The sequence below is a fragment of the Poecilia mexicana genome, unplaced genomic scaffold (genome assembly GCF_051168715.1).
Source record: "Poecilia mexicana isolate PSO_F unplaced genomic scaffold, ASM5116871v1 scaffold_2, whole genome shotgun sequence".
NCBI lineage: Eukaryota > Metazoa > Chordata > Actinopteri > Cyprinodontiformes > Poeciliidae > Poecilia > Poecilia mexicana.
In genome coordinates this window covers 50,553,648-50,580,163 of record NW_028263371.1, presented here as the reverse complement: position 1 = coordinate 50,580,163, position 26,516 = coordinate 50,553,648, and the positions used below count along the sequence as shown (strand labels likewise).

The following is a 26,516-nucleotide window of genomic DNA, read 5'->3' as shown; positions in this document are numbered from 1 at the left end:
AGTCTCTTTGTTTTCTTTCAGCATTTTGTCACTGTGCAACTATTTTTCTTGTTTTTTAAACCAATTCTATGTTAAAAGAGCATTTTTTATAATTTTTTGGTGGCTGAAAACTTACAAAGCTTAAGTTTAGCAACATAAATAACTCTAAATATTTTTAAAGGAGTTTAAAAGTGTTGTGATGTGACAAGCTATAAAGGGCAATGCTTTATGCCTTTGTGCTTCCAAATATGGACGATATATAAGAGTAGAGTTGGACAACAAAAACAAGCCTTAGCACAGCTGAAGAAAAAGATTAAAAGTCTTTTGCACATGTTGCCTTTCAGGCTGTTATCTGGAGTTGGAGAAATTACAGGTTAAGATTAGAAAAAAATGAAATGCCATGTGCTGCTAACTGCTAATGTTGTAATGTTTACTGTTCTGCCACTGGTTTCTCTGTCTGTCCAAGAATGATGTTGCCTTGGAAGCATCTAAACTTTAAAAAGAAAATCTGTTCAGATAACTTTTATTAGATATTCACGAGGTATGGTTTTCATAAGAAAGTTAATATGCAGTTTGGAAGTGTGTAGAATTTGTTTTAAGTTTTTTCTGGGTAATAAAATGGAGGATGAAAAGTATTTGGAATTTCTGACTTTGTCCCATTATCTATCCATCCATCCAAACCAAGTAGTCGTCCATTCATTAGGCATCCATCATCCATCATACATCCATCTGGCCATCCGTTTGATTATTTGTTAGTTTGTGCATGCATCCATCTTGCATCCATCATCTATTCGTCATCCATCCATTCATCATGCATCCATCTGGCTTTCTGTTTGGCTATCTATTAGTCATTTCTTCCATCCATCCATCCATCCATCCATCCATCCATCCATCCATCCATCCATCCATCCATCCATCCATCCATCCATCCATCCATCCATCCATCCATCCATCCATCCATCCATCCATCCATCCATTCATTCATTCATCCATTCATTCATTCATTCATTCATTCATTCATTCATTCATTCATTTGGCTTTTTTGCTACTCCACTCATCCATCTGGCTTTTGCTCAGCTGTCCATCCCTTCATTTGACTCAGCCCTCCATAAGCTGCTGTGTTTCTTCCTGCGTGCAGGCAGAGACTCGGGAGACACTGCTGGGCTTCAACATGGTCAACTACCGGGCCTGTAAGAACCTGTGGAAAGCCTGCGTGGAGCACCACACCTTTTTCAGGCTGGAGCGGCCCATACCCCCACAGAAAAACTTCTTCGCTCACTACTTCAGCCTGGGCTCAAAGTTCAGATACTGGTAAGAAGATCATCCCAACATGTTCTCCCAGAGGAGCAATTTTTCCCCTGTCGTTTCTCTTTGGTCCAGACATTGTTCTCCATTTTCTTTAAAAAGTTTGACCTGTCATAAAGTTTACAGACTAACAATGATGCTCTGCTCCCTTCAGATAGAATTCATTAGAAATGTGTCTTTTATCCCCACAGTAAATTCACCCCATGCGAACTCCGTTTCATTTCACAGCTAACCTTTTTCAGTTCCCTTTTCTATGAAAGGCGGCTGTGAAAAATGAAGGGAGGCTTGTGATGTATTATTGAGTAGCAGTGATGCAACGTGAGCGAGCCTTGTCTGATGTTTGGCTCAAATGTGTTTTTGCCCTCGAGATATCTCCACACTTTCCTATAAAGATCATTTTTGGAATCACTTCTGTGTTGCAGTTATGATGTGACTTTGGTTTAATACAGATTTTTAAAACTGAGGAGATAGGACTTGCAAAACTAAATTCTCGTTTGTTTTTATAGTTCTTAACCTTGTTAAACAGTTCCTAAGAGGAACTGGGTACTTGAAATCCTTTCAATGAACTGACTTGAAAATGCTTTCAATGTGTGATAGGGCCTGGATTTGTGTATGAAGTCATAGAAAGTGCACAGTTTTGTAACAATGTTCAATCTGAAACTTGATTAAAAGCCTAAATTTGGAAAAACATTTGCAGTTCTAAGCAAATTTTTTTTTCTTTAACACAAAATAAAAAGATACAGACTCATTTTTTTCCACTGTCTGAAGTTAAATCAGATCACTCTTTTCTACTTTTGGGTTAGAATTGCTAAAAATATTTTCTGTTAAATGCCAGAAAATTTTAAGAGAAAGGTTTTTAGAGATTTTTTTTTTTGTAATTTTCTTTGTATGTTGTGCTTAAACATTTAATTTGAGCAAGAAGGTCGTTTACCTTCACATGAATTGGATTGTTTCAATATAATTAATATTTATTAGTCCTAATGGCTAAGTGACTTAACTATCTATGTAACTAAAATAACAGTTGGCTTATAATTTATATGTTAAAACAACTTTACTAAAATTGGGATGTGGTTTTTTTTTCTTGAAACAGTTAAGTGTTGTTTTATTTTAGCTGTACAATAAAACCACAGTACTGATAACAGCAATAAATTATGTCTTTTTTGTGATCTTTTTTATTGTTTTTAACTCCATATTGTGGTACTGCAAAAGTTTCATAAGTTACCTTGAAAATGCTTGAAAAGTGCTTAAATTTCACTGTGGGAAAAGTGAACAATACCCATATTAAGTACTTAAATCACGTTATTAACTGTTGTTTTCCTCGTTTTTCTCTTTAGTGGGAGGACAGAAGTGCAGTCTGTGCAGTATGGAAAGGAGAAAGGGATCAAGGACAGAGTTTTTGCCAGGTAGTAAAAACCTTCTGTCCTTTGTGGTTACATGGAAGCAGCCTAATTTCCTCTTCCGTTACGACTCAACTTGACTCCACTGTACTCACTTTTGCTTTATGGGCAAATTCTGGTAGCCTGCATTTATTAACGGCTCATCAATCTACTCAATAGTCAACATGACTCAATCGATCGGTGTTTATGTTTCAGCCAAAAGGGCATCAGTTTCACTCCCTGGTGCCTTAATGTGCTAACACTTTAACCAGCACACCTTTCCCTTATATACTCGTTTGGGATTCATCAGAATTATTTTTTTTAAATATACACCAATCATCTCTCTAATCTTGCTTCCTAGTATTTTCCATCTCTTGTCAAACAACATCAACACATTTAGGCACAGACTGAGTCCGAGATGAATGTTTTAGCTCGTCAGTTCCTGGAAATTGTGAGGCCTTGTTCTACTTTTATAGTTTTTAAAGATGCAGTTGTGTTGAAATCTGTGGGAAGTTTGAGGACATTGAACTCCTTAAAATGTTAAACTCCTCAGAAGTGTGTCATGATACAATTCCCCACATAAATTAGCGACAGCCACCTTTACATATGCATCTCAGCTTAGATGCAGCATGGCGTGAACAGGCTCCTTCTTTAGCAAAATGCTTTTGTGGCTTAACCATTTTTTTAAAGGTACCAGTGACTGTCAAGTCAGCAGTCTTCACCATAATGTGGTCTTAAAATAACATTTGTGCTATAAAAATCTTTTTATTGGTAATGTTTAGAGAAACAGAACTGGGTTTGGGTTTTTGGAGAAATAAAGAATGAACTACATCTCTCTATCTGTAGTAACCCTATATAAAATATGACTTTCATGTTTTGAATTGAATGACTTCATTAAATCAACTTTTTAGTGATGCTTAGTGATATACTCGGTGTCATTTTCCTACTTCGCAAATAATCCAGAATTATTTTCATCAGTTTAAGTTGCATTTTCTTATTTCTGCATGTAAACCTCAAACTGGCCTTCATTTTGTTCTTCCTGTCAGACTAAGATTATACATATATGTGTGACAACAATTCAGTAAATAAATGTGTGAACCACAAGAACTATGAATAAAAACATGACATTAACATGTGGACCAATGTGGTTGATCAGGCTAATTCCAGATTAGAAAAGCAGGGTTTTGATTCTGAAACAGAAAGTGTTAGGTTCTCCACCCAGCACGTTCACACACTCACAAGTAGCTGCTATTCTTGCGTTAAAACATCTTCAACACTCTTCATTCTTCATTCTGTGAGGTGCCTGATTTTTTTCCTGTTTTGCTTTCGTCAATGGCGGTTACAGCATCATGCCCACAGCAAGGACACAGTACAGAAAACATAAAGAAAACTAGCTGTCGTGAATAAAGTGGAGGCAAGCTGAGTTTTGTTTTTAGTTTGGTTGTAACTGGAAATCGACATTTTCTGAGCAGGTCTCCCAGCAAGCCATTGGCGAGGAAGTTGGTGGGCGGGACCGACTGGGAGTCGGTGAGCAGGAACAGCCTATCAGACGAGAGACTGGAAACCCAAAGCCTGCCCACACGTTCGCCACCTGGAACGCCGAACCAGTGAGTTCTAACAGATTTTAGTCCTTCGTGATTTTTTTTTTTATAAAGATGATGCATAATAAAATGCCTAAGCCGCCTTACAGGTTGTTGCATAGGTTCTAGATGTAGGAATGAATTAGGTTTGAGTATACAGGGGTTTGCAGATGTTTACCCCTTGAATTTGTTCATGTTTTGTCAAATTACAACTAATTTTAATGTATTTTATTATTATTTTAATATTTGGCTAAAAAATTTAGAGCCAACAAGATTTTTTAAAATATTGGTGTAATGGATACATTTTTTTGTTTTTTATTTTATTTTATTTTTATGCATGAAATAAATTTTGTAACAGATTTCCACAGCAGAATAACATTGAAAACTTTCTTTTTTTGCTTTTTATTTGTGAAAATCATCTGCAAACATCAGCAACCCATAGAAAAATAATTATTAATCCTTTTTTGTAAGTGCTGTATGTTTTTTAAAACCTAAAGACAGAAAAAATAGTATATTTAGTGTAATAATAGTATATGTTCATTCAGAATTTTAATTTGTTTTTTCATGAAAGGTTGTGTAACATTTGTGGCTTTGAACTAGTTTTATTTACCTGGACTGAGGCAAAAGTGGCTCTTTGTTTTGTGTAGGTTGCAGATCTCTGGTTTAGCACATAAACCCTGATAGAACATAAAGATATTTGTGGAAACGTTCAAGTGATGCGAGTAGTTTTGCAAAGCAATTTCTCTGTAACCGTACTGAACCTGTTGAACACAAACCAAAAACCTACTTCTCTAAGCTGCATTTCCATTGACCAAATCCTTGCACAAATTGAAGTTACTAAAATAAATTTGCTGAATTGAAATGCACTGGTTTTGAAAACACAAGTCTTGTTTTTCGATTAAAAAGTTTTTGGGTTAAGATGAGGTTTACTGAAACACTTTTCTCACAACACATGAGTTGTGTGATCAACAACCAGATGTCGAAACTGGCAGAAGAGACGAAGAAAATTACAAGAAGTGGTAGGAGGATGATGGCGTGGCAGGTTTTTTTAATCACTTTGCGTGAACAAACTTATTCACATGTAATTTTAATTGCGTTTCTTATTTAATGGAAATGCCACAATTGCGAAATTGTGTATTTTTGACATTAGTGGAGCATCGACAAACCTTTGTGCACATTTGTAATGGAAACGCAGCTACTCTTCTAAACTATAAAGTGCAACAATAGTGCCATAAACACGATACAATAAATTTTAAATTCGAAGCCAATAGAACAGAAATCTAAAAATGGCAAATATAAACTCTTCTGGTTGTTCTGTGACGCACCAACGCTGACTTTATGTTGAAATTAAACCTCTTTTGTTTCTTTGCCAGGAACTCACTGTTTGTCCAAGATGGCACACGACTACGCCCGTCGTCGGTTGGCCACCTGGTTGATCATGTGATCCACGCTTCGCCCAGCCTACCTGTCTTCTCCTCCAATCACAAGTCGGCGTCGTCCACGCAGGCCAACAGCATCAGCCTGGACTCGACACCGTCAGTCGAGCTTTTTTTTGCTAATCATCATTCTCATTTGAATATTTCCATTCCTTCCATCTTCCTTTCTTCTTCTTTTCAAAACAACGTCTTCCTCCTCGGGGAAAACATCAGCTTTGACTTGGCAGAGCATTAGTTAGATCATAATTTCACTGCTTCATAAATAAAACATCTCCTCAGAACAGCCAGCCTTTAATTTAGCAGTTACATTTTCCTCATCAGCGCTAGTCTGTCTGTTCTGCTGCGCTGACGGGTTTATTTTTGTCCCTTTAAACGTCTTTCGGTGTCTGTGGCTTCTCCCAGCAGTTCACACCCTCTCCCAGTGTCACTTAGCTTGCCCCGCTGGAAAGATGAGCCTTTGAAAAACAGCCCGTAAAATGTGTTTATAGCAGCAGAGCAGGGTGGAGGAGATTGAACAACGGGACTTAAGTAGATCTGGATTCATCCTCAAATTGCTCACGCACTATAAAATATCTGGTAAAGTTCTTTAAGGTCCCAAATTGCTGTTTTTAAAGTCTGAAGGGGAGAGCAAAGAATTAAAGAGTTGCAGCAGTTTTCAGAGTGGTGAGGTTGAATCAAAGTGTCACTAACTGTCCAAAGCCAGAGTCACAATTATTGGCCTCCTACCGGCCAGGATAAAATAAACTGACTAGAACATAATTTTCTTAATACTTTCCTTTTTCAAGTTGATCAGAGTGTCCTACAAAGTTTTTTTTGAAGGAGACAATTTGAGGAAACAAACTCTGGTCTGTTTGAAGCACAGCTGTGTTGTAAAAACTGCCAAAGATTGAGCTTCTTAGCTATGAGCGCTCCAGGGGGATCAGTTGAGAAACAAAGTATAAATAGCAAAGTGGAAAAGCAACTGAGGCCCACTGCTGAGCAGGGTGGAGGATCTGTGATGGTGTGGGCCTGTTTTTCTTCCTAAGGTCCTGGAAAACGTGTAAGAGTGAACGGCATCATGGACTTGCACAGATCTAGAGTCAGGAACAGCCGCAAAAACATGTACATATGCATCTTATAGCCTTATTTTATTTGACCTAAAATTGATTTATTAATACTCACGTCTGCACAGTGTGAATGCTTGAAGATCAGTCAAATTCTTTACTTATGGAAAAACAAAACTTTTGCCGTCTTACAGAAAACTACAAGTAAGTTGTCAAAATGACCAGAGTACTAACACAATGATTAATTAGACATTTAAAGTGAATTGAACTCCACATAAGCAGTCTGTGTTAGGTGTTTTCACTTGTTGGCACGGTAACCGTAACGGTGACAAATGATGCTTTTTCAATCCGTTCATATCCACTTTGGGTCTTTCTAATATTGGATATTTCTGCAAACCTCCTAAGTTTTAGTTATATTTTAAAGCTTCGGTGGCTCTAATGTCTATCTTTCACCAGCTCCATTATAGCGTCTGTGGAAAAGATTTGGTCCCAATCCACTTCCTTCGTAATAACCATCTGATTGCTGCAGATTATAATGCTGCATTTTTTCCTCTCTGACAATTTATGTTCCTGATGGAAAAGACTAAAAATGCAACTGCAGATTTGCCATCCTGACTGATTTCCTGGTTCACCACTTTACTCAAGCCTATAATCCAGATCTTCCCAACGATTTTCCCTGATTTTCTCTGCTGAGAGTCTACATTTCCTCTGCAGGAGAAGCAGTTGCTCACTCTGCGATTCACTCAGCAACACAGAAATCTAGATATTATACTGTGTTTTAGTTGAATCATGCTTTGGGTGTGATTGTTTCTCGAGTTATTTTGCTGATACACCTGAAATTTGTGGGTTTTTTTAAAGCTTAGTGCTCAGTTTCTTAATCTGGTGTCTGATTAGTTTTAACTGAATCTGCTTAACAATCCTCTAAACAGATATGATTTCTTCTTTCTTACTGTTTAAACATTTAAACAATGACACAGACGATTCCAGACTTGTAGAATCAAGAAATATCTACAACAGAACCTGTATGTCGACATGAAGTAGGCAGTAAGACCTAGAAAACGAACACAAATCTAAACAACGCAGATCTAAAGAAAGCATTGGTGCCTATCTAAAATTAAGGCTGTAAAATGTCTTAAACTTATTGAAAAAACTATTTTGGCCTTAATCACATATCTTAAAATTTGTTGTGGGAGAACTATTTACAATTTATCATCTTTTGTACATTTCTGTTGTAACACAGATCTTAAAAAGGCTGCAAGTCTTAAACTTGAGTTGGTGAAACTTGCAGAAACCCTTCTGGAAATCCTTCCTGCTAACATCATCATCAATATCGATTCTTTGACTATAATTCAATCAATCAAGTTTATTTGTATGGCACATTTCAGCAACAATGCAGTTCAAAGTGCCTTACATCACAAAAACACAAGAATACAAAATCATAAAAGACACCATACAGTCAACAATTAAGAAAACCAGTGATGAAAATTACATTTTAATGAATGCAGTGTGTCATTTATTATGCAAACTTGGATGATTTGTGTTACGACATTTAATTTCCCTTTGGGAATTGAGCTGAATATAAAAAATTAGTTTGATCTGAATCATTAAATGTGAAAAGCAAATGACTGGTTATACGTCAGACGTGCAGATGTTTGCAGGTCCATTAGGTGCGTCTGCCTCGTGTCGGTGGCGATCACAGTAAAGGAGGTGGACGTGCCATCTCGGCTCCGTCCTGCTGTGCACCGTCTCAGCCTGACCTGGTTTTGACCCGTAGTAAATGTCAGCCTGTGTGCGTCTGTTTAAGACACAAAGTGGCACCAGTTGCAGCAGCCAAAACAAATGCGATGCTTTTTGACTGATGCTCCCTTCCCCCAAGGAATGCCGTTTCGTAGCCTTTTTCCCCTCACACAGAAACGCACACAGAGTGAAACAACGGGCTTTTTAACCCACAAAGGAGCGAGCCTTGACGCTGCTGAAAGCTTTAACTGACTGACCATGTTGTTTCCCCCTGCGCACTAACGGTCTTTTACTGTCTGCTTGATGGAGATGGAGCGTGAGGGGTGCTTGTTTTCCTTCCCTTTGCTGCCTTTTTATTGAGGTTAATGCACTGGGACAAACAGTTATTACCCCTTTTCTGTCTACTTTTTCCTCGTGCTCATTTATACTTCTTTTTCTTTTCCTCTTAAATAAATTTACAGTATGTTTGGAAATAAATTTGTATAGTAAAAAAGGCTCTAGCATATCATGCAAAAGAAACATCAGGATACGCCTTGTAAATACTTCAGTTTTTCCTCTGTATCTACTTTTTTTATTGGAAGGCTTTGCAACTTTTACAACCTAAAGAACCGGGGTTTTTTTACAGGCCAGCCAAATAAAACTTGTTTAGAGCTGCAAATGTTGCACAACTTTTGTCTTAAACAAATATCTGCCATAGGGAACTTGATAGTTTTACTTCAATTTTTAGGATTTGAAGTAAAGATAAACATCAAATTGAGCAAAAAGAGGATGGATATATTTTCTCTGAGGGATGGAAAATTATGTAAAAAAAAAAAATTAAACCTAGTGGCTTTAGAGTAATTCCTTATGGAAATTCAATTCAAATATTGACTTCTGAATAACAGTTAAAAACCTGTGTTTGTTATTTCCAAATTTTAAAACATCAGCTGGCTCTTTTTCATTTTTAGCCGGGTATTAAGAGCCATTGTGGAAGGACCCTTACTTTACTGTGATATAAACATTTTCCGTCTTTTTCTTCTTCTTCAGGTCTCCCGATGGGGTAGATGGCCAACCTCCAGCTCTGCCCCCGAAGCAGCTGAGCAGGAAAACACTGAGCCAGATCATCCAGGCCCATTCGCAGCAGAGCCTCCTGGACAACCACCTCAACGAGATGTACGACGTTCCCGTCAACGCCGACAAAACCACGGTCAGTGAGCCCGATGGAAGCACTCTTAATGCCTCGCAGAACATTGTTTATCTACATATCGATAATGGGGTTGTTAGTTGACACACGAGGAAAAAAGTATTAAAAATAAATGTAACTTTTGTAACAGTATCACAGCCTAATATAGACACACAAAAAAACACAAAAATTAAATCTTTAATTTGAGCTTTAAAAAAAAAAACTTCAATATTTAGCATCCCTGCCTTTATTACCTTGAACCATTTATTTGGCGGTATGTGTTGGATATTCCACTAAGAGGTCCAGTGGTGATTCTTTTTCAACTCTGTAGCAAAGAACATAATTTTTCCTGGTTTATCAGGGTTTATGGTGCCACGCACTCTAAAACGGCCTGTAGAAGAAAAACAGGCCCACAGCATCACAGATTCTACAAAGTGGAGAAGAAGTGCTTTCCCACACTTTCTGTCTGTTTAGGCAAGATAAATATCAGTCCTTGTTTTTGCCTGGTTTGTGACAGTTCCAGTTTTTCTTATCTTTACTTTCTCTGACTGTAGATAAGGACAACTTTAGTTAAGTACCTATTTCTTGAAGGCTTTTTACAATTTAAAACAAATCAGTACAGATCTGACTTTCTTATCTTCCTTTCTTTTTTTTTTTAAGAGTTGCTCAGAGAAATGGGTTTCTGTGTCACGTTCGCAAAACAAAAAACAAGAATGTTTTAGATTATTAATTAGTCATCACTGTCACGTTGATAACTTCGTAAAAACAAAAGTTAAATTTAAAAAAAACTGTGTCAGTTGCATTGACTTCAAGAAATCTTTGAAAGTGAGCTCAAATTAAAGGTTAAGTTTGTCTAAAATATTAATTATCGGAACATTTTTCACCATAAACATTGAAGCGACTTTATACTAATTCATAAAATCTTCCCCCATCAGGAGAGCAGTTATTGTTATATGCTTGTTACATAACAGGACTAATGTATTCCAAGAAATACTTATTCTTTTTGTGCAATGCTAAAATGTATTTTTTTCAACACATTTTCTGCTTTGTGTATAAGACAATGGCAGAAAGAGGGAGCTTGTTTATTCCTTAAAATTACCTTTGATCTGACAATAATACCTCATAGAGTATGCTTCAAAATGTGTTAATGCTAAAATGAAAATGTTTAATGCTATAAAACAGTCATGCAGCTTTATGTCACTTTTTGCCCCCTTGTGGTCGAATTAGACGCATTCATGTCTTTGATCTCCCGCACATCTTCAGTATTTATAACGAATGCGGGTCTGTTTGGATACAAGTCTAACTGTGTTGTGTTTTTAATGGATGCTTTCAGCTGAACGGAGTCGTCCCACACGATAATCTGGTCCTGATCAAGATGAGGCCCGATGAACACGGACGTTTCGGCTTCAATGTCAAGGTTAGCTTTAATCCTGTGGTTTACTGGATCAGTTATTAGTCTGCAGCCTTTAAAAAAATATATATAAAAATTATTGGACTTTTGACGTGTGTGTGTTTATCTCCAGGGTGGAGCTGACCAGAAGATGCCCATCATTGTGTCCAGAGTGGCTCCGGGAACCTCAGTATGTTAACGACTGAAAGATCTGAGCACAAACCTTTCAGGACGATGAAAGATAATTTTCTTGCCTGTTTCTGCCTTTTCAGGCCGACCTCTGCGTGCCTCGCCTTAATGAAGGGGACCAGGTGGTTCTAATAAATGGGCGGGACATCTCTGACCACACCCATGACCAGGTGGTGATGTTCATCAAGGCCAGCTGTGAAAGCCACTCTGGAGAACTCATCCTACTGGTCAGGCCAAACGGTAAATTACTATTTACACTAAAAGCAAAGCTTCTGAATTCAAGTACTCCTAAAAAACACAGAGAAGTTAAAGGTTTTATGCTGTAGTTCTGATTTTATTAAAAAAGCACCAATCCTATTTTTCTGTACGCTTAAAGCAGCTGATAAAAGAAGTTAGAAAGGATGATAGAATCAGAAAGATCAGCCATACTTGACTGTTTGAGGCTAAGCTACGGATTTTGAAAGAGTACCTCACACCAGGATGAATGCATCATTTCAATCATAGCTATGGAATCATACAACTGCAACCAGGTATTTACAATTAAATATATGGTTGAAAAAAAAAACAAAAATTGAACAATTTATCCATGATGACTGTTGTTACATTCACCTTTACAAATACGAAGCACGGTGGTGGCAGCATCATGTCGTGGAAGGTGTTTTGCTGCACAAAATAGATGGCATTAAGAGAACAAACACATTAAAGGGAAAAAATTGAAGCAACATTTTAAGAAATCAGCCGTATTGTTAGCATGCTTAAGGACAACAAAGTCTATGTTTTGCAGTGGCCGTCACAAAGCCAGTCAGTCTGTTTTTATCAACCAGAAAATTGAGCTGAAAGGATTTAAAATGGTGTGTGCAAGTGAAGTTCCTCTGACATCTCAATTTGAAACCTAAAATGTATGGATTTCTTCAAACCGGTATCTCTTGGAAACCTTCATTACAGCCTGATGCAGAAAAAATCTGGTACCTCGTTAAGCATATAAATGCTTTTCTTCTTCTCATCTTGAGCTCCAGAAAAAGTTGTGTGACTTGCTTCCCTGTCTTCCAGCCATCTACGACGTAGTGGAAGAGAAGGTCGACTCCGAGCCGGAATTTCAGTACATCCCAGAGAAGTCCCTGCAGGATCCCACCCAGCTCGACCAACATGCCTTGAGGGACTCCATGGTGGCTCTGAAGGAAGGCCTGAGTAGTGGAGCCATTCTGGCTCAGTTTGATGTAAGGAGAGCCGGTTCACGCAGTCAGACTGGCCGCATGCATCGGAGAGGGAAAGGCTTATCCTGCTGATCATCTCCATCTTTGATCCCACAGCAACTGTACAGGAAGAGGCCGGGGATGACCATGCTGTGTGCCAAATTACCTCAGAACGTTTCCAAAAATCGCTACAGAGACATCTCCCCATGTACGTGTTTGCTTACTTCCTCCCCTCACACTCGCTCCCTTCTCTGCTTGTTTTCATCTTAAATTTTAGAGCTGCAGCTAATCAAATTAATGGGATAAAAAAAAATCCACATTCTGCAGATTTTTCATTTCACCACTAAAGCCTTTTTTTTTTTTTTTACACAATATTAGATATAAAATAATAGAATATGAATGAATAATAAATAATTTAATTCCTTTTTTTAAATAAGAAAATAAATATTTTATTGCCTAAAATCCAGTAACAGCATTACTTTAGTGAATGCTTGATCATTTGCAGCAAAGGATTTTTCATCTGCCAAGAAAATATTTCTAACATCAACACATGAAAAGCTTTCTGCTTGACTTAGCATCAGTACAGTATAGGGATAATCTGGTGAATATTTTTTTGGGATTAACAAATTAATAGTTTATTAACAAAAGATGCTTAATATGAGTTTACAGATAAAGATTTTTCATCTTGGTTTTTTATTTTTATTCAACTTTTATTTTACTACAATACAAATCCATTGAAATTAAAATCTACTTTTCAAGGGCTAGAGGCAGGAACAAATACAACACACAAAAATGTAAAATGTATATATTGTTGTACAGTTTTGCCCTAATTACTGCTCTGAGTTCATTGTTCTTTCAGAAAATTAGTTTTTTTTAGTCTATATCCTCCAGTTAATGATTAATGGATTACTAAATTAGTTGAGCATTATTTCAATAATCAAGTAATCACGATTAATAATTTCATCCCTACTAACTGTGTAGCCTCACTCCTTTTATTCTCTAACAGATGATGCCACACGGGTCGTACTGAAATGCACAGACGACTACATAAATGCAAACTACATCAATGTAAGCATCTTTCATATGTTTTCATTGTAGCTCAGCTGTGACAAAGCGATACGTTAACATTCTTTCTGACGTTTTCTGCTGCATGATGTTTTCCTCTGTGCAGATGGAGATTCCTGCGTCCAGCCTGATAAACCGCTACATAGCGTGCCAGGGCCCACTGCCCAACACCTGCCCTGACTTCTGGCGGATGACTTGGGAGCAGGGCTCGTCGATGGTGGTCATGCTGACCACACAGGTGGAGAGGGGCAGGGTACGTGACACCTACATACCAAAACACAATGACGCTTCTACTGGAGATTTGATTTCAGCTTCCAGGTTTTGTTTCAGTGTGAAGTGAGTTAATACCAGAGAGTTTAGAGCAGGGGTCCCCAAACTACGGCCTGCGGGCCTCCTCATTTGGTCCGGCCCCCTCAACAATACCAGAGAGCATTCAGTGTTTTTTTTCCATATATATGTGGATTTTTCTTCAACCACCAGGGGGGCTCTTGAGCAGATATGAAACTTAGTTTCCCTCAATGGAATATATACTAGTCAGTACCAGTCACCGTTTCGCTCATGGTTTTTTTCCATTTGCATTCTGGGTAAAAAATCTATCTACAAACGCGAATATGTCGTCGGCAGTAATCCAGCCCCCCCCCCAAAAAAGAAAAAGAAAACAAAAGTTTTCTAAGGTTTCTTTCTCGAAAAATTAAGACCGGCCCCCGACCAGAAAAGGGAACAGTTATGTGGCCCTCGCAGGAAAAAGTTTGGGGACCCCTGGTTTAGAGTATAAAAAAGAGAAATGTTTCTAGACAGGATCCGTCCTGTCTAGAAAATAGACAGAGCTGTTTAAATCCTGTCCATCCATCCATCCATCCATCCATCCATCCATCCATCCATCCATCCATCCATCCATCCATCCATCCATCCATCCATCCATCCATCCATCCATCCATCCATCCATCCATCCATCCATCCATCCATCCATCCATCCTCTGTTATCTGTTCATCCCTTTTTCTATTGTCCATCCATCCATTCTTTGTACTCAGTGGATTTAATTGTCCATTTCTAAAAGTCTAAACTTCTCATGCCTGTCTCATATGAATTGCCTGCCTCATTTATTTTCTCCCTTTTCCAAAATATTTAGTTGGAGACTGGAGCTTTATCTTTGCTGCATCTCTTCATTCATTCAGTTTCCATGGAACAAACTCATGAAAGAGTGAAACCGGCGTTGCGTAACAACATCGAACGCTCCAGAAGCAGTGTTGACACCTGCAGGCTCTCAGAATAATCTGTTCGGCGCACAGATCTGACCGGAACCTTCCGTCTGTGTTTACAGGTGAAGTGTCACCAGTACTGGCCCAACCCAGATAGCAGCACCACCTACGGAGACTTTAAAGTCACGTGCCACAACGAAGAGGGCAACTCCGCCTTCCTGGTGCGGGAGATGACTCTCACTCACTCACAGGTAACACAACACACACACATGCACACACACACACACACACACACACACACACACGCATACACACACACATACACACACACACATTCATTGAACCAAACAGACTTAGAAACGAGGTGCATTCAGCTTGCTGAGAACCCCGAAGAGGTGTGTTGCCATAGTGACCAGTGTGGGCTGTTCTTTTTCTGGATCCCACTGCCGAGCGCCGGTCTCATGCTGTGGGAACTGGTTGCCATGACAACGCAACCACCACAGTCGGTCACGCTGCAGGAAGAGAGAGAGAGCGAAAAGATGAACTAACTGGAGGAACGAGGAGTGGGATGAATAATGTTTTGTTTACAAAATAGGGAATATGTAAATGAAAAGTTGGCTTTAGTACCGCACATGGGCGTTTTAATGGATCTGTGCTTTTGATGATGCGATTCTGAACTTTAGACTGTATCTGCCGTATCTACTCACATCTCAATAGAGCATATCCTGGAAAAACAAAGTCTTTTTTATTTGTCTAGTAATTTTATGTGGTGTTTTTTTTTTTTCCCCCAGAGTGAACAGCAGAGAGAGCTCACTCAGCTCCAGTACCTGGCTTGGCCGGACCACGGCGTTCCTGATGACTCTACCGATTTCCTGGACTTTGTGGCTCTGGTACGAAGCAAACGGGCCGGACAGGACCAGCCAATGGTGGTGCACTGCAGGTAGACAATCTCTGAATAATGACAGTAGGAAGTCAGACATGTATTGTACTTAAATATCTTTCATCTTCAATCATTTTCAAGTCATTTTCTTTTCCAGGTGATGTGAAAATTAAAGCACTTCCCCTGTTTAAAAATAAAATCTTATTGGACATGACATAATTTGGCATATATTGGTAAAAGAACAGTCAAATAAGGTAGAACACTTGAAATGTATGCAATGTCCTTGTTGGATTTCTATCAACTATGACATTTTAGTAGTTTGCTGGTCTGGAGCATAGGTGTGGGCAGAGGCGCAACTACATACCATCTTTAATTAAAGTATCAATAATAATAAATGTACATATATGTGAATAAATTGCTGCCTACAGGGCAATATTTCATCATTTAATGTATAAGGGAGTCAAAAAGCCACTTCTGTTGGCCTGTGTCTAGAACCGCCTATTGGTTATAAGATTCATTACAAACAATCAAAAATCAACTGTTCTGCAGAGACAAAGTTATAAATAGGTGGAAAACATTTAGGACAGCTGCCAATCATTTCACCATGCCAGAGATAGACCTGCTAGTTCATCCTAAGGAGAATGTGCAGTCTTAAAAAATATGGCAAGGAATGGCAGTATATACCATCAAGCGGCCATTGTTCTAGAAGAGCATATTAAATATTAGTTTAAGAAAAAAAAATATGACCAATTATTGCATTTTGGAAGGATTCTTAGAACATGTTGGTAAAAAGTCAGGACTGCAACATTGTTTTTAAATGAACCACAAAATTTTTTGGTACAATTTTCTCTAAAATGTTTAAGTTAACAGAGTGACGATGTTGGAACAAGATAAGCCATGTCAACCAAAAACCAAACAACTTAAACACTTTACACCAGATGTCAGGCACAGTGGGAAATCCCCCACAGATTAAGGCAGGGAGTTATAAGCCACGCCCCTTTGATTCCACAATCCCAGCTGCATGATCTGAAAGCTCACACAGCCTCATGATCTGAGCGGACAAACATTCTGTACTACAAAAATACTGTCAGAAACGCTAGAGAGTTAGTTAGTTAGTTAGTTAGTTAGTTAGTTAGTTAGTGTGAAATCAAGATGTTTTTTTATCACAACAAATCGATTTTCACTCAAAGCACAGTTTTGTCAAAATGAACATTTAAACATCATTTTAATAAAAAGATCATAACCTGATATTTAGCCACCTAAGAGGTTAAAGAGAATTTAATTTCTTTCCATTCTTCTGTTTTATCTTTTTTTTCCCCAGCGCTGGGATTGGTCGAACTGGGGTTCTGATCACCATGGAGACATCATTGTGTCTGATGGAGTGTGGCCAGCCTGTGTATCCTCTGGATATTGTCAGAACCATGAGAGATCAGAGGGCCATGATGATACAAACACCAGTAAGTAGAGTGGCCATTGTGATCGCGCAGCTGCTTCCTCCTGAGTGCATCCTTCTTTGTTTCCTTTGTTCTTCCCCTGTTTTCCTCCTTTGTGTCCTTTGTTCCTTCATTTATTTCTTAATTTCCTTCTTCCTTGGGTCTTTGGTTTCTTTCCCTCTTTGTTGTACCTCTTTTCCATCCTCATGTTCTTCCTTTTTACCTTTCTTATAGCCTTCCTTATTTCTCTTCTTTATATCTTGCCTTCTTACTTGGATCTTACCTCTCTTTTTTCCTTGTGTTTTTCATTTTGTGTCCTTTCTTTCTATTTTGTTTTCCTTCTTGGGTCTTTTGTGTCCTTCCTTACTTGCTCCCTTCCTTTTGTGTCTGTTTCCTCTTCCCTTTTATGCGTAATTCTTTCTTTGTTTAATGTCCATCTATCCATCCCAGTTTCTGGATTTTGCAGGTTCCATATTTAAATCTTTCCTGCTGTGAAAATACTTGGCATAACTTCACAGTGTAATGTAGAATTTCATATTAAAAAATGAACCTAAATGATGGGATGCAGGACCCTTGTAAACAGAACAGTGCTTTTAATGTTCTCTTCTGTTTTTGTGCTTTTTTTCTACTCAGAGCCAGTACCGCTTTGTGTGCGAGGCCATCTTGAAAGTGTACGATGAAGGTCTGTTCAAGCCCCAAGCAGCGGCCGTCTACCAGCTGAAGGAGAAGCCGAGGGAGGAAAAGGCTGAGGAGGAAACGAGGAAGGAAGCGAAGAAAGAGGACGGAAGACAGCCGGAGAAAGTGGAAGAGGAAGCAGAGGCAGCTGTGGTGGAGCTTCTGGAGGGAGGCCTGGACGAGGAGGATGAGGACGACGACGAGGAAGTGGAGGTGTTGGACGTGGGGGAAGTGACGGAAGAGGAGGAGGAGGAGCCGAGCGTCGCGAGCTGCACCAGCGTGACGAGCGAGACCAGCGCGAACCCAGATCCGGATCCCGTTCCTGCTGACCCCTGACTTCAGCATGGAAGTCGCCAGGAGGAGGAGAAAACAGAAGCACTGTTGCACTTTATGCCAATAAAAACGGAAAAAAAGGACAAACATGAAAACGCTGAACTGAAATGACAACAACAACAAAAAAAAAAACTAAACAGAAATCCAGCTGTGTTGAATAGGTACAGTGACGGGGTGTTTTATGATCAGGGTTAGAAGACAAGTGTACAAAGAATAAAAAAACGTACAAAAAAATAAAGTTTGGATTGGGAAATTGCTGTAGTGCCATAAGTCCGAAGGGGAGGGGCTTCCCCATGGATGAAAAGCTCTCCCGACCTTCATTTTTGTTGTTTTTTTTCTTCTTCTTTTAACCCAGAGGGGTCATCCTGTCCTCTTCTAAGCAAGTCTGCCAGACGGACCTGCCTTTTTTAAAGTCCTTTTAGCTGATAAAGAAAGAAATCTTATCTTTTGTTCCTCAGACAGAGTATTTATTGTGTTTTAGTTTGTGTCAAATCCTGTCCACTCAACAAAAAAAAGCTGTACATTCTGTTTGTTTGTACAAGTCTAGAACTTCATGCTTTCCTGATTAAATCTTAGCTAGTGAAATAGTGTTACGCCCCCTGCTCCATTTTGTTTGAGTTTTTTTTTTTTCTTTTAGTTTTGGGGCTTTTCAAGGGAGAAAAAAAACTGCAGTGATTTAATTTATTGTATTTGATTTGAAATCTTTCTCCGCTTTTCTTGTCTACATTTTTGACAGCATAGACTCACAGGTGGATGGCTGAAAGCACTTTTTCACCTCTTTCACCCAATGCTGTGGCAGGTTGGGTACTTTCTCATGCTCTGTGTTTTTGAGCTTGGACACACACAGACACGCAGACACACACACATTCATAGTTTGCAGTCCTCAGGGCCTTTGTTTAGTGGAGATCTTTATTTAATTTCACAGCAGTATTCAGACAGAAAGAGAAATAGTTACCTGAGCTAGAATCTGAACTCAGCAACTGGGATCACTTCTCGTTTTTTTATCCTGTCAGTGTTCCTGCTGAAGTGTCCTTGAGCCAGACACCAACAGGAAAGCCCTGCATCATTCCAGAAGAAAATCTTCTGTCTGATCAAAATGAGTTTTGCCACACAGATATTTCCAGGTATTTCATGTATTTTTCTTTTTTTTTTGTTTTTTTTTGTTTGTTTCAGAGGTGGCTGAAAAGCTGCTACAGATTTTATGCAATCAGTATTTGTTTGTTTTTGAGGCGCATCAACAGAAGTTGTTACAGTGAGCTGATCTCAACCTTTGAAAAAAGGGGTGAGTGAAACTCTACCTGTTTTGAACTGGGTTGTGGCAAACAGGAGCTTAGTTGACAGGAAAGACTTCAGAGGCAGCACAAACCTTACACATAATCATTTTTCCATCTTATCTTCTCCAGAGCGTTTTACATCAATTATGTTTGAGTGATGAAAAAGAGAAATGGCTAATTTTTACCTCACTAGATTTTTTGAGAGTTTGGTAAGTTATTTTTTTGATCTCATTAACTCATGGATTTTTCTGGAAACCCCTGCAGCTCTGTGCTGCTTTGGGGTGTGTGTGTGTGTGTGTGTGTGTGTGTGTGTGTGTGTATGTGTGTGAAGTCTTGTTTGTGTTGCTCTGTCTCCTTTCTTCAGAGGACTTGCAAAATAAAAATTATTTTCATTATTTTCCCCCTTTAAAATCACAAATGTCAATTTGTTTTTTGGATTAGAAATGCACAGGTTTAAAGTTGAAGTAAAAGGATGCATGGGTTTCATTTATTTAAAAAAAGATAACTGTGGTGTTTATTTGTATGCATCTTAGTAAATACTACAACTCACTCTCCCTTCACTTACTGCTACTAGTATTTTAGGTTGTTTTTTGTGCAAACATGGGGAGTAAATTCTTCTTTTCAAATCAACTGAAGCTCAAAAAGAGGGATGGGAGGGTCTGTGAAGATTAATTTTTAGACCTTAGACCTAGAAGAAAACAATTTTCTCAATTGTAAATAGGTCTAGTCTTTGACTGGGCCATTTTTGAACAGGATTTAAACAGCTCTGTCTATTTTCCAATCAGCCTCAACCAGCTCCCTTGTCTCAGTTTCAGAAAAGCATGCCCACAGCATAACACTTCCACCACCCAGGTTTACCATATTTACAGTATTATGTTTTTTTCACCCGTAAGCTAAAATATTCAGCTTAAGCTGGCTCACCTTCTTCCACTTGTTTCCAAATCGCAGATGGGATGACTTTCTTCTTGCCTCCAGTTTGTTCTTGAGCGTTCTTTAATAAACTACGGAGTCCTGAATAAAGACGGAAATTATACTCTGCTGAAGTTACACAAGTGAACTCTACTTAAAGAAAGTATCTAACTTTCTCTTATTTTCTGATCACCTTTAATCACTCTGATAACCATGCATCATTTTTCTTCTTCTTGTCAATTATGCACAACTTTGTATTGGCCTATTATTTAAAAATACCAATTACATTGTGTTCCTTCGTTGTAAATTGAACCAAAAACATTTTAAAACTTAAAATGTTCATAAACTTTTGAATATTCACCTCCTCTTTGCACAAAATTGGAAAAATGCATCCAAATCCACCTCAGTCTTGCTTGAGAAAATATTTACAGTGTTTGAATCCTCCTTTTTCAGAGAGCTGCCATCCTCTTCCACTTTTTATTTATTGCTTAAGCTTTCCCTCTAGTGTGTCACCCTCCCAAATTCAGCCCAGCATCCTTCAGTCATCTCTGCGTAGCCCACACAGCATCCATTCTCCTCATTCTTTCCACCCAGATGCCTCTGTTTTCGGTTCATTGTACACAGATCCCACTCTCTCTGCATGGCCTCAAGGCAAAACGACACATCTGAGCAGAGTACGCCGGGTCCAGAAGCACAGCTCAGTTTTAAACCAGCTAATCAATGTCTTGCTAAAGAACTGGTTTTAACAGTTTTTGTTGATGTGCGTGTGTGTATGAGAGAGAGAGAGAGCTTAAAGCTGCAAATCAGCTTAAAAAGAAACTGAACAAAAGCGGAAAAATCTCCATAATTTGTCGGGAATTTTATAATTTAAGTGGGAGTTTAAGGTACTGATTGATAGAAGTCGGGAGGAGACGAGATGTGGTGAGGGTTTCAGTTTGTTGTATTTTTGTAAAAAACTAATATCAGTTTTAATTGGTTAGGAGAAGGGGACAGCACTTTGTAGAGAGGATGGGTGGGCAGGTAGTGCTACTGAACATAAAAAGCAGATCTAAGAGACGTAAAGCATTGTTAAAATAAGTACTTTTATTCTTAATTTATCGTTGTTTTTCTTTGAAAATGAGACGCCTGTAAAGAACAAAGAAGAGAACTCCTAATGACACAGTGCCACTTGTTCATTTTGTGTAAATATTACTAGACCATGTAAATACAATGTTGTATATGAAAAAAAACTTTAAAATAAAAGGGAAAATCATTTGTGAGCAGAAAAATGGTTTTATTTTTATTTGGATGATTCCAAATGTGACACAAATGCTGTGTAATTCAAAGTTTTGTTTGTTTTATTTCAATCTAAAACAGCAAGTGTATATATTTAATGAACCACAAAGTGTTTTACCATATTATAACCTTTGGTTTATTTCCTACCTGTGTCATAAAAAGAAGCTTTTGTCCTCAGTTGCTCGTTTTTTATCTGGTATTATGGTTTTACGGTGCTTTGGACATGTCTATAAGCTTGATTCTGAACAATTAAAGCTTGTCTGTCAAAGCATGGAGATGTGGCTTCAGATCACATTGCTTTTCCAGACTATAAAAATCAGGTTAGGCAACATCCATCAGCTCATGAGAAAGATTGGATCACAACTGAAGACTTCAATTAATTACAAAAAAACATGGACCCCTTGATTTATAAAGCAAATATCTGTGGTTGAACAGCATATCTAGATATTTTAGAGGGATAAATCACACAACTTCAGAAATATTAAATATAAAATATTTGAAGAAAGGTGTTTCACATGAACAGAAAGGGGGGCCAATGTGGAATATACACAATTAGGGCCCCAAATATTTTAGACTATTATTTTTTAACTCATTCATGCTCCTTGTCAATTTTGACTTGGGAGTTTGGTTTAAATTACTTTGGAAGCTGTAAGCAGTCGGGTAAGTGTCAGGATACATATTCTCCAAACAAGAATCCATTAATAATCCAAACTTTATTTGTTTGGAGTTGTGATGTTTTGAATGCTTGGTGTAATCTCAAGTTATATTATTATTATTATTATTATTATTATTATTATTGATTCTGCATCTACAAAAGACATATCTGACCCATTAGTCCTTTCAAGTACTGTTTAACCAAACAACCCAGGATTGATATTATTTAATACTCTTATACAATTAGCTTCCAAATTGTTATTAAATTAAAGAAGTCCAAGTCATGTGAAGCAAAGCATGTAAAAAAAAAAATCAAGGAATAAATTAATGTCTAGATCTAGAGCAATGACTCACACTTGTTACCTAAGCAAGTAGTTACTAAACACTAAATTTTTTTTATTATTATTTTATCTTATAAATAACTAGAGCAATGTACTTATTTAAATAAATACAATGAGGGCATCAACCTCCTTCAGAAACCATCCAGAGATGTCTAAAGAGTGATTCCTTCAGTTGATCAGTAGAAGGTGCTGCTGCCACATGAATCTGATGCACATAATTTGTGGCTAAAATTCAATAAACAGAAAGGAAATGCCTTTTCAATGCAATTGAAGCATTTCCATTCTATTTTGTAAATATTTTAATCATGGCTATATTAAGAGCTTTTCATTTTATGAATCCTGCTCAGTGACTGTGCGCTGAAAGTATACCATCATAACTTCTTGAGCAGAAATTCTTCCAGATACAGATATTACTATTAGTATAATTTTATAATTATTTGTAGTTAGAAAATAAAACAAACAACGTCCGAAAGCGGGGAAAGGGTTTGTCTCTTTAAATATGCTAATTCGATATTTTTTTTATTTGTTCTGGATTTGTCCTGACGTCACTTCCTGAGGAGAGCTCGACTCCTACTTTTTTGTTGGGACTGTGAGGAAAATTATCCTGTGGAGGGAGGACGGCGGTTTGAAAAGGAAAAAGCGGAGAAATTGACAGAATAAAGCTAAGTTACAGAGTATGGGACTATACAAACTTCCACTTTAGCGGAGTACAATGCAAGCGGACGTGCTTTCCCCGTGAATTCTTTACCAGGAGGCTTTTTTTGTAAGTATCCAAGTGTGTGTCAGTCAGTGAGCTCCGGGAGCTAACGGTGGTGTTTGTTTTGTTGTAGCGGAGCACGTTCGGAGTCTCTTCTATTCGACTAGTTCTATCTGCAGCCGTCAGCCGGTGTGATAAAACAAGTGCCCACCTGTTGCTTATATTCAGGTACTTCAGGCCCTGACCGTTACAGGTGTCGCTAGGATTAAACGGTTACTTCCCAATCGTTGTTTCAATTTAAGATTAAAATGTGAGAGAATGTTCCAGACTTTTTGAAGAAGAGCTCGGTTGCTCGGAGGGGAAAAAAGCGGCGGGCATTTGCTGATTGCGAACTTGAGATGGACAATACGAAATTAAATCTGCGTTTATTTGCCGGGGCTTACTCAAATAGTTTTGAAAACGTAATAAATCGTGGAATTAAAGATGTATTTTTTCCGTTGGGTTTTGGTTTTTGACGCTGAAGTTAGGACCCGATGTCCGATAGGACATCAGCTCATTCAGCACTTGAGTAAAGGGATATTGAGCCTTTATTTTTGAAGGAATCTGGACTACAGCCTCCTGGCCACATTTAAAATATTTAGATATTTCTCCCCTTGAATCAATTATTGTATATTACAGATTCCTATAAAATGTCTTTGACTGATACGTATTCTATCAATTCAAATTCAAAATACTTAATTTATCGGAGAAGCAAGATAAATGTTGCTGTAACTCGTACCTTTCTTTAGAATTGTTGTAGATGCTAATGGCTGTGGAGGAGGGATCTCCTGTGGTGGTCTGTATTACAGCGACTCTGAAGAAGCCTCTGACTGAAGACACTCTGTTATGAAGAAGATACTCAATTGTTCAATCCAGTTTGGACAAGACTTAAAAGAGCAAACTTTGACTTGTCAAACATTCTCAGTTTTTGAGATTTGGACTTTGGATATGATTTCATGTAAACTACTTAATTGTTGCTCTGTTTGAATGTTTAGGGTGTTTGTCCCACTGGATAGCGAACTCCTGCCCCAGTTTGTTGTATTTTTCAGCCTCTAAAGGTTTCAAATGCTAAAAAATAAACTTCCAGCACATTTAACACTGGAATTGTAAAACATTTTAAATGTCCAAATAACCAAACAAAATAACCAAAATGACAATAATTAAAATGGATTATGTAACCAAAATTGCATTTCATAAAACAATAATCATTCAGTTTAGACAGGCAGAACAGGCAAATGTAATAAAAGAGGAGCATCTGTTTAATAATTGTTGTCCAACTGTAAATCATTGATCTCATTTCATTTTATCATGCTGTTAATTGATTTATTGCTTATTGTGAATTTGTAACAGGCTTATCATGTTTAGTATAATGTTGTTTTATGATTAGTAGAACGTGTAGAAAATAAAACCCAGCCTGATAAATTGTATTTCTGGACCCTGAAATCTGCAACTTTCCACTGTTTCCAGGGACTAATAATCAGTGACACACAGCTACTTTCTTACCAATTCCATTCTTCATCAACAGGTGTGGTCCTGTTGTTCTATTCCTCACCCATCATGCTGAGTTTCCTGCGCAGGACTTTAGGCCGGCGCTCCATCCGCAAACACGCCGAGAAAACCCGTTTACGAGAAGCACAGCGGGCCACGACACACATCCCTGCAGCCGGAGACGCAACGTCTATCATCACCTGCCGGGTTTCCTTACTGGATGGGACGGATGTCAGCGTTGACCTGCCGGTAAGGAGTCTGCTCCAAGTTGTGCCCAGACAGTGAGACGTTCATGTGTGGTGCAGATAAATAATAGAATTAGACTTTGTTCTAAAAAACTGATGTATTGGGTTAATTTCCATCTTTCCCTGTTGGTTTGTCTGCTGTTTTTTTTTTCTACACAGTCAGTTAAGGCTGAGTTATTAATTAAAACTCTTGCAAAAGATATTCTCAAGCTGATATGAGACAAAGTTATTCCTGGGAAAAATGACAGGAGTGTACTGGTGACCAATGTGTACCTATGTCAGTAGAGCAGTCCAGTTAAGCCTCTGGAGTGTGTGTGTGTGTTGAAGCACTGCTGATCACCTGTAATTCCATGATCCTCTCCTAAGAGCACATGGCAGCATCACATGACATGTTGGACTCATCATCCCATCCCATAACTCTCCTTCTTGTTCTTTATTTCCATCTTGTACCAAATTAGTTTTTCCTTTTTTCTGTCTGAGCTGAAGTAGAGCTCTGTGGAGGCTTCCCTCATATATTTGTGTAAATTTAATAGTGGTCTATAGAAGTAAACCTAAAACATACATGTTTTTTTGTTTATTTATACATAAATAAACAAATATGTCATTAGCTAACAGTTGTTAGCTAACGACATAAAGTTGTTAGCGCAAGATGTTCTAAGAACATCAGGCGCAGTCTAAGAACGTCATTGTCTACAAGTGTCTAAAGAGGCTAAATTTACCTCATTGCTTCATAAAAAATTATATCAGGGTTTCTGCAAGTGTCAAAGACTTAATAATGGCAGATGCGTGTTTAATTTGTGCTTTTAAAGACAAATTTTTATTCTGAAGCAGATTACAAAGTTGTGTTGGTATTTTTGAAAATGAATCAAAATTTTTAGGTACTTGAATTTAGACACTAAGTCAAGCATGAAGAGTGTTTACAGATGGAGGATTCAAAACATAGATTGAGTTTAGGAACAATAGTTTTGCTTTTTAGCTTTCAAAACTAGTTTTATAATTTCAAAGATTCCTTCAACCTGTTATCTTTAGCAACTTTTCCAAATGTACGGAAAAAGCAACAAATTATATTTGTGACAGACTGTTGGAAACAATGTGTGGATTCCTCTCTGGTACAAAAGCCCCAAAACTCTGACATGCAGAACTCCTTAGCAGTGTAAAACTGATTTTTATTACCTATATGTCACAAGTGATGTCAAGTGTGAGACTGGCCAAATTCTTATCCTATCAGCTCATTATAGTTTGCACAGAGAGGTTGTATTGTACTCTTAGTGAGTTTTTTTTTCTTTCTAGTGGAATGTTATCAGCCTGGACTCTTTCTCTCTGTTCCTCTCTGTTGCTCCTGTTTTCTTCTCCTCTCTTGTTTTCTTGTTTGGCATGAATTGTTGCTGGAATTTTTACAAGGCTTTTCCATCAGTTTGTTGTTCATTTTTACCAGTTTAATTCATGGAGCTGTTGCAGATAATGCTTTATTTAAAAACTTTAATGTTGCTCCCTAATATATTTTAGCTTCTCTATTGTCTCAAGTCTTTTTCATTTAGCATTGTGTGAATAAAATGTAATAATGCTTGGGTTTGACTGTTGTTGTTAATGAGTTTAGTGAGTAGCAGAGCTAACTCAC

The 26,516-nt window shown here is 38.0% G+C and overlaps 2 protein-coding genes across 7 annotated transcripts in view; both read left to right on the top strand.

The window, feature by feature from the left end:
• The window catches only part of ptpn4a (protein tyrosine phosphatase non-receptor type 4a), a 78,627-nt gene extending 57,200 nt beyond the window's left edge, over positions 1 to 21,427 (top strand). Inside the window, exons 12-27 of the mRNA XM_015000989.2 lie at positions 1,118 to 1,290; positions 2,619 to 2,687; positions 4,133 to 4,267; positions 5,614 to 5,775; positions 9,483 to 9,642; positions 10,952 to 11,035; positions 11,142 to 11,198; positions 11,281 to 11,437; positions 12,248 to 12,414; positions 12,508 to 12,598; positions 13,397 to 13,458; positions 13,562 to 13,708; positions 14,778 to 14,906; positions 15,447 to 15,595; positions 16,857 to 16,992; positions 17,602 to 21,427. Of these exons, the coding sequence (XP_014856475.2) occupies positions 1,118 to 1,290; positions 2,619 to 2,687; positions 4,133 to 4,267; positions 5,614 to 5,775; positions 9,483 to 9,642; positions 10,952 to 11,035; positions 11,142 to 11,198; positions 11,281 to 11,437; positions 12,248 to 12,414; positions 12,508 to 12,598; positions 13,397 to 13,458; positions 13,562 to 13,708; positions 14,778 to 14,906; positions 15,447 to 15,595; positions 16,857 to 16,992; positions 17,602 to 17,979 (2,256 nt within the window). The 3' untranslated portion in view covers positions 17,980 to 21,427. The remainder of the gene's footprint in view (positions 1 to 1,117; positions 1,291 to 2,618; positions 2,688 to 4,132; positions 4,268 to 5,613; positions 5,776 to 9,482; positions 9,643 to 10,951; positions 11,036 to 11,141; positions 11,199 to 11,280; positions 11,438 to 12,247; positions 12,415 to 12,507; positions 12,599 to 13,396; positions 13,459 to 13,561; positions 13,709 to 14,777; positions 14,907 to 15,446; positions 15,596 to 16,856; positions 16,993 to 17,601) is intronic.
• A 1,488-nt stretch (positions 21,428 to 22,915) lies between these two features.
• Positions 22,916 to 26,516, top strand: part of epb41l5 (erythrocyte membrane protein band 4.1 like 5) — a 33,730-nt gene continuing 30,129 nt past the window's right edge. For 3 of the 6 annotated variants that reach the window (XM_088002304.1, XM_088002303.1, XM_088002292.1), the window contains exons 1-2: positions 22,917 to 23,192; positions 24,691 to 24,902. In XM_088002304.1, coding sequence (XP_087858430.1) covers positions 24,723 to 24,902 — 180 coding nt within the window. In that variant the 5' untranslated portion in view covers positions 22,917 to 23,192; positions 24,691 to 24,722. Of the gene's footprint in view, positions 23,193 to 24,690; positions 24,903 to 26,516 lie in introns of all 6 variants that reach the window. The other 3 variants (XM_088002302.1, XM_088002299.1, XM_088002298.1) reach the window with 2 other exon arrangements.